The sequence below is a fragment of the Sycon ciliatum genome, chromosome 13 (assembly GCF_964019385.1).
Source record: "Sycon ciliatum chromosome 13, ocSycCili1.1, whole genome shotgun sequence".
Taxonomy (NCBI): domain Eukaryota; kingdom Metazoa; phylum Porifera; class Calcarea; order Leucosolenida; family Sycettidae; genus Sycon; species Sycon ciliatum.
In genome coordinates, this window is record NC_088655.1 from 19,378,651 (window position 1) to 19,386,740 (window position 8,090).

Consider the following 8,090-nt stretch of genomic DNA (forward strand, 5'->3'; position numbering starts at 1 on the left):
ATGCCCGATGCCCAGTCGACAATGTCAATGGCACCACGAGAAAAAAGCACTATGGACTACTACGAAAAACTGTACCAGAAAACAATCACAAACCGCAATGCAGGTGTGTCCGTCATGTACATGTACATCTGCGTATCTCTTTATTTGGCTTGTAGTATTGGGTGCACAAGGGAAACACGTTCCAGTCACTCATATGCATACTCGGCCAGTACCGCTGTTCATCCAGCCCTTGCCGCTATCGCGGCGCGGGCTGGATTCCACGGTACTGTTGTTGTTTGTTGTTGTTGTTGTGTTTATTTTAATTCGCAAACCAAACGGGCAGATCTGCCCAATGAAAAGGTGGCGAATGCAGATAGAAAGCAGTAATAAATGAAATTGGGGACTGATGTAATTAGGATAGAGGTGGAGAAAAACTAAGCCAGCTGATCATCAAACAGGACGTTTGGTACTCTAGGTACTAAGGGTGTGCGGGATAATGCTGGCGCGGAACTCGCGGAGCGTGGAGATGGCACGTATGTCGCTGGGTAAGGTGTTCCACAGCTGGGCGCCCCGGAACGCGAGGCAACCCTTGCCGAACCTGGTGGAAACTGGCGGTTGGCGCAGACCCATGGTGGAGTGCAACCTAGTTGGGCCAGCTGACGAAGGAACTAGGAGGGCTTGCAGATCAGAACTTGCGTGCCCATTCCGAGACCTCCAGACCAGAACGATGAACTTCTGCCTGAATATCTCGGATACTCTGTAGGTACTGCCCTCGTACTCGTGCAGGAGCCTGGACTACAAAAGTCATGTACTTGTAACAACACGTTTTCATGATGACGATGACGTCCTCGCCTTGTTCACGAAACAAAAACAGAAGGGAGTTCCCCTCGCACACCAAGCTCGTCAGCTCAGCCTCTGCGCGGTACCACTGTACGCGGAGCCGGAGGCTAGCTGATGTCTGATGACCTGATCTGAAAGGCTGAGTGAAGTGAAGTGTTTCTTGTCTGTCATAGGAGATCCCCCAGATAGGCGTTAGCCTTTGGGTAATCCTGAAATATGTCTTTTCATTTGGGCATATAGCTAGCCTTCTTGGCAGATCGCGTGACATGGTCGTGATTGGTAATGCTGTGTCACTTTATTATTTTTATTTTCCCTCTTGCAGAGCGAGGGGCAACCTTGCGGCGCAGCAGCTTGTTCGTTGTAGATCTACATAGCCTATCATATTTTTGTAGGTCTAGGGTAGTCATTGTACATGATTGTACTAAGGTTGTCGTCAACCCGGCATTTCACCTTCGACTAGCAATGATTCTGGAGCTTTCCATTCACATGCTGACATGGTTCACCTGCGACCCTGGCCATGCAATGATGATGCAGCCCGGGTCGTTCCAGGATCACTGCATGCACGCCATTGTCTGTGCTCGAATGCGCTCGGCTGCATGCAGTGCATGCAAGCAGAAAAGCTAGCCCAAAATATTATTTTATTGTAAAAATCATTACGAAGTCGAAGGCAAGATCAGAGAAACCGGGGAGCGTGTTCCGTTGAAGGAACGAGTGCCATACAAAGAGTTTTCACATAGCTTGGTGAGTTACTTACTATATAAACTAGGGGTGCGAAAATGTAGCCCTCAAGTGCAAACACCGAGCAAAGAAGTGCAGCCAGTTTAGAGGTCAGGCTCGGGGCAGCGCGGGGTGTAGAGGGAGTCAACTCAGGTCACCTACTGAGCTAGCTGCTAGGCCGGATTTGCCGGTATTGGCACTGCAATTAATGTTCCCGAAATTAATTCGTTCCATAAAGAGAACTCGGAGTAGTTCCCTTATTTTCCGGACGCTGGCCACTGGTCGAATCAAGTTTTCCCCGGGATATTGGCAGCAGGCGCAGTGGGAGAGCAGTGGCCTTCAGCTGAAGCGGAGCTGCTTGCCACAATGGGTGGAAATGGCGACGAGGATACGGAGCGACTCATAGGGGACGACTCTGCCAGTACTGGCGAGAGTGCAACGCAGCACGCGGCCATCACGGGAACCAGTGGACAGGGACCAGTGCACGAACGTTGTGTAGATGGTAAGGGAGAATGAAAGAAAATTCAACTCCCATTCACCTGTTCACAATCAACAATTACATTCGTGCAGTTAGGCGATACTGTACTTTGCTAGAGAGTACAACTTACTACAAAGTCATGTACTGTGTGCACTAGATTGCCAAATGTATCAACTAATTTGTTGTATAATTTGTTCTATAATAATTATACATACAATACATTCTTGACTAGTTTGAGGGAAAGACACAAACGGCGTGAATTATTATTATTATTATTATTATTATTACGAAGTAGTGGTTGCGACTTCGGCGATGATTTGTAAGAAAGGTTTGCTCCCCACACCGGAGCTCGCGCTATTCCGCCGACTTTACTTGACACTTGACTGACTCACGACTGCCATCCAGAGCATGCACGAGAAGTCCATCGAACCTTCGACTCGGCAAACCTGCAAGAAAGCACCACTCCCTGCTCAATACACAGTGTTTCGGGGAATTCACCCCTCATCAGTTGAGCTTGAGTAGGCTGAGGAAGATTGTGCCTGAAGAGCACCACTTATATAGTGCTCTCCAGGCACAAACATCACCAGGGATACAAACTTACAGAGACGCTCCGCTTCCAGCGCGATAAACACCTCGTGAACACTGTAGTTCATGTACTCACTGTAAACATGGACCAGCAGTGCTCACGGTGGCTGCAAGGCCAGCGCCCCGTGGCCGCTTGACTTCCGAACGAATTTCAATGTCCGCAACATTGTTCATTCGCACAACAACTACACTTGCTCATGCGGCCGTCGTCAGTGCTATGCAGCAGCAAACACATGAGCGTGTGTGAGAGGAGCAGATCCAATGCACACAATCAAGAGTACATGAACCAGAGTGTGTAACTGTGCATATCAGATCTGAAACAGCGCAGTTCGTGCACTACGTCACCCTGATGAGGTCAGCCAAGCCGCGACTTGCGTGCAGCTCAAATTTTCGTGTTTCATAGCCCGGAAATCAGCCAAGTTTGCTTGATTTTAGACGTCCTGTTTCAGGATTTCGGTGTTTTGTGTGACTGTGTACGCTGTGTACATCCACCGACAATTAAAGTCACCAGGCTATCCGTATCAAAAAACCGAAATCAGGACAAACTCAGTGACCTGCACCACCGCGACTGGTTACGCAACTTTTCACCGTACCTGTGGCTTACCATGCCGTCAGAAATGACGTACTGCACGAATTACGCTCCCACAGGAACCATCCCGAGTTGCACACTCTGGTTTATGTACTCTTGACACAACACACAAGGTAGCGACGAGTACATGTGAAAGTATGTCATGGTATGCTATGGGATGATTTGCTGCCCCCCCCCCCCCTCCCCCTTGGCTAGAACTGCTAAATTGGCTGCAAGTTCAAGACTCCGAATTGTTACAAGTTTACCTGGGTTTTGAGCAAAACCCAACCCATATTGGGTTTCCATAGCCACAGGGCTACTAATTAGTTTAATTGAATGGAGATGATGATTTTTACTAAGGTACCATCGTTTGACACGCACATACAGGTCCATTCACGAGCCCTGCCTCGGACAAAGTGGCAGGCAATAGCACGTCCAGATTGTCATCGGGGATGTCGTCGCCGTCGGCAACGCAGGAAACATTGGACGATGACATCATGACGACGATGATCAACGCCGGCAGCTCAGGCCTGGGTATGAGGTGAGGCTGTAATTTAGTCATTGTATCCATCAGCAATCTTGTCACCGTCAGAGCAAGGTCGTCTTTGTGACAGTTCGCGGCAGCGTGCTCCAATCCGTGTGCGGGGGTGCATCTGCATGAGTCGCTGCTACACGGCGTTCGCAGGGACTTTTATCGCTTCTTATGTACTCCTTCATCCCTTCTCTTCCATTATTATCACTGAAATCTCCTTCCCGTAACATCAAAGAATTGCCGCTCTGCGTGTGGGCCAGAGAAAGGCTCTCGTAAATCGGAGAGAACTGTCGCACAAGAGCGACGGCACCCACATCTACTCTGACTGAGAGAAATGATCAAGAAATGTAATGTTGGCTGCTTAGCAACCAATGCCAATGCTGTTGCAAAAGAAGGATCCTTTGAGCGGGATTCGAGCCCAGCACCTCTGCAGTGCCCTGCCGATTAGGCTACAGGGATCACACACACACACCCGTGGCTCCTTCTTGCTACACTGCTCCCCCGCCCCAACAGGCTGTGCCCTCACGCCGTACCTACTCTTGGGGGGGAGGGGAATACGATGGGTCGTGGGTTCGAGCAAGCAAGTCATGACGATACTCTACATCTCAGTTCACACATCCGTTGAAAGTTTACTTTCATCCGTTGAAAGTTTACTTTCATGGCCAAAGTTAAGATGATCCTTGCCCTGAGAGATTCCTAGGCTCACTGTTTTTTCTTCACTCCACTTATCCAGGTTATCTGATCTTGTTTTTAATCTTTTCTTTCTTTCCATCGTCATCATAACATTGGGCATGATTGCCCGTTTGACTTGCGATGTAAAATACAAACAAAAAATACAATACGTGTCCCATGCTGTTTGGTTTACTCTGCAGATGTGTTCGATATTGTCCCACTCTTGTACGTGTTGCTTTGTCTCCACGAGGCCGTGAAGAAGCCAAGAAGATCCTACGATACTGCGTGCCCATGGTGAGTGTGTGTGTGTGTGTGTGTGTGTGTGTGTGTGTGTGCGTGCGTGTGTGTGTGTGTGTGTGTGTCCCATATGGTGCAGTGGTATGTGCAGCGATTTCCAATCGATAGGTTGCGGGTTCGATTCCCGACGATTATGGTCACACACGTCTTTCTTCTCTTTCTCAGACTCTTCCTGACTTTTCTTTCATTCTCCTGGGTGGTTACCAACAGCCAGTGTATGCCGGAGTATGTGGTGTTGTGTGTGTGTAGAAAAAAAAGAAGAAAAAAATGGAAAAATGAAAAATAGGGATTCACTGGCCAGAAAAAGTCACTTCAAACAGCTGTGTGGTGAATACCAGGCTAAAAATAGTGGCGGTCAATTCATCAGCCTTGCAAGCTGTTGAAGGGTGTAATCCCAGCACAAGTTGCTATGTCTAACATAGCTGTTCGCTATCATCGCTCCCGCGATGGGCATGTCTGAGGTCTGAGGTGTGTGTGTGCGCGTGTGCATGTACGTGTGTATACACATGTGTGCTTGCAGGTGTGCATATACGGTGGCCATCAGAACTCAGGCCAGGCAATAGCACTGGGAGTTGGCCAAATACAAGAAATCTCAAATCCTTCCATTACAGTACTGTCAGGCGCTGAAGAACTGGGGGTCAGGGTTCTAGCCTAGCCCGTTCTTATTTTTAGCGCACACAGCAGTTTTGTTCCCATTCGATGGTACAATCTTAAATGTACATCTAAGCAGATTTATACGTCTGAGTGTACGTTGTAGTGTATATCACGGTTTCCGTTCTGATCTGCAAAAAATCCAGCCTACACCTTTCTTAAAAATTGGTGAAATTCTAGCCTGGCCATTCTTAGACCGTACAGTCTATGCACAGTTGAGGCACCGTGTACACATTGGTATGCTGTGCTTGGTGAAATTCTAGCCTGGCCGTTCTTCGGCGCCGGACAGCACTATACACACCAGTGATGTTTCTCTTTATGGCAGAGAATGATGCAAACTAGACGATCGCTGTTTGGATGTAATAATCTCGATTTTGGTTGCCATCTCTGTACTTCCCCCTGAAGATTCTCTTCCTGCTGACGACGCACTTGGCACGGTTTCAGACAGTCCTGTTGGCCGGCCGCATGCTGGGAGCGATCGAGCTGGACGCTGTCGGTGAGTGGCTGGCATGTGGGTGCGGATGGGTGCGTATGCGTGCGTGTATGTGTGCCTGAGTGAATGTTGTGCGTGCACGCTCTTGCCTAATGTAAGTCAAGTCTACACATTTTCGGCCCATTCAAATTTCGGCCCATTCAAATTTCGGCCTCCCAGGGCTAAAACCCTTTTCGGCCTGTACTGCTGCCGCCTGTATACACTGTCGCACTGAACCTTGCAAAACAGAATTTCGGCCGCAACAAATTTTCGGCCAAACACGACCAGGGCGAAAAAACAGCCGAAAATAAAATATGCGCCGAATATTTGTGGACTTATAGTATGCACACATGCACAGTTTGTGTGGACTGTTAAGACGCTCTTCAGAGCCTGTAACTAGAAACTTACACACTAGAACTGGACGTGCTCCTCAGCTTTGTTCGACCTTGCTCCCGTTTGCGTGCATTCACTCCACCGCCGCCATCACCGTTGTGCTCTGTGGTAAACCTCACACACTTCCCACAGCATTTGCCTTCTTCTATTAAATTTTGCTCTTGTTTGGGCGTAGAGAAGTCAAAATTAATACAGAGCTACAAGACCCACCCTCTCCTGGCATATACGACACCGGCATGGTCGGCACCCCATCCTCATGTTGCCTTATGATTGCGAGAGCATGAAACTTGAAGTAGCAGCAAACAAGCCTTGATTGTCCTTGTTGTTTTGAATTCAAAATTAAACCGTTTCGTAATTGTTGATGTTTGCTTTGTTATGATGTGCTTGGTGGTATTGGTGGATTGTGGCAATGGTCTGCATCGGTGATTGTACAGCTCTTGCCCTCTCTGTAAGTTGTGTCGTGGACGCCTGGACGGATGTGATTGAGTAGCGTCTGTGTATCTCAATGCAGTCCGTATTGCAGGTGTGTTTGTGTGCACGCGCGCGCGCGCGTGTGTGTGTGTGCATGCATGTGTGTGTGTGTGTGTGTGTGTGTGCGCGCGTGCGTGCGCGTGTGTGTGTGTGTGTGTGTGTGTGTGTGTGTGTGTGCGTGCGTGTGCGTGCGTGTGTGTGTGTGTGTGTGTGTGCGCATGTGTATGTGTATGTGTGTGCATGTATGTGGTGTCGGTTTTAGTTCGCGATTCGCATGCGCAGACTAATTTGTACCTGGACGTGTTTGCGATTGGAATTCATTTCCTTTGCTTGTTCAAACAGTTCTATGTTTCGCGCTGGCTTCCTTTTGCAATTTCCTACCCATCGCGAAATCGCTTATGGTTCCTAACCGGAAATGTTTCACGGAACGGTTTACAGTGCATTTTTGACGGGATCAAACGCCGGTTTTTCATTGCCATGGTCACCCATTTGAAACGCTTGGTTTATGTGTTTCATCTTTTTCTCTCATGCTGTAGTACACCAACGTGGCTGGTCTCTCCATTGTCATCGGTCTGGTGACGGCGTGTGAGACGCTCTTCGCCCAGGTAGGTCGCCATGCCAACGTGTGTACATTTCACCTGCATCATAATACTGTGCACAATCAACTGGGAACTAGTGGCCAGGCAGCACAAGGGGGGCACATGGATGCGGCTAATGGGGTTTCTCGGCACTTGTCCCAGTGGTTGTGAGACTTGTCTCCTCACCCACCATTAGGCGCTGCATCTGCCGCTAGGGTTTACCGGGTGTTAGCGGCCATAGTGAGTTCTCTTCGGGAACGGACACGACAATTTACTTTTTTTTTTAAATGTACAGTACTGTGCTAGCCATAGATGCTCCGAAAACTCTCCCAAGCGGTTTCTGAGCTACACTACACCAATCAATGAAAAGAAGAATAAAATTATCCGAATTTTTGGGCAAGGCCAATCCTCATGAAGAATATTTTGATATTTGAAATCCTTTTTTCAGTGTTTGGTGTAGCCCAGAGACCGTTTGGAGAGTGTTGTGAAGATGTATGGATATAGTGGATGGCTACAATGGAGTCTTCGCATTTTGAGAAATGTGCAGTGCTGGCAAGTGAAATCCAGCCTCTAGAGTATACCAATCCCGGGACTGCACAACCCGGGCACTGTGAACACTGTACTGTGCAGTAAACCGTGCCGCTGCTCTGCTCATGGGGTTGGATTTCACTCAGCAGCACTGGTGTACCAGGCCCGGCGGAACCGGTCCGGTGGTCAGGCCATGGCCGGACCAACCTTTGGCTACCCGCACGTGTTTACTGCTGAGGAGGTCATGTGTATACCCTCTGTATCATACACAAAGTACGAAGGGCTAGGAGGTATGGCCGGACCGAACAAAATCTGCTTCCACCGGTCCT

The 8,090-nt window shown here is 48.8% G+C and overlaps 1 protein-coding gene across 1 annotated transcript in view; it reads left to right on the plus strand.

Annotated features, from left to right (window-relative positions):
* Window positions 1–1,477: 1,477 nt before the first annotated feature.
* The window catches only part of LOC135829883 (multidrug and toxin extrusion protein 1-like), a 34,299-nt gene continuing 27,686 nt past the window's right edge, over window positions 1,478–8,090 (plus strand). The window contains exons 1-6 of the mRNA XM_065342266.1: window positions 1,478–2,038; window positions 3,555–3,708; window positions 4,572–4,665; window positions 5,725–5,815; window positions 6,619–6,632; window positions 7,192–7,260. Of these exons, the coding sequence (XP_065198338.1) occupies window positions 1,903–2,038; window positions 3,555–3,708; window positions 4,572–4,665; window positions 5,725–5,815; window positions 6,619–6,632; window positions 7,192–7,260 (558 nt within the window). The 5' untranslated portion in view covers window positions 1,478–1,902. The remainder of the gene's footprint in view (window positions 2,039–3,554; window positions 3,709–4,571; window positions 4,666–5,724; window positions 5,816–6,618; window positions 6,633–7,191; window positions 7,261–8,090) is intronic.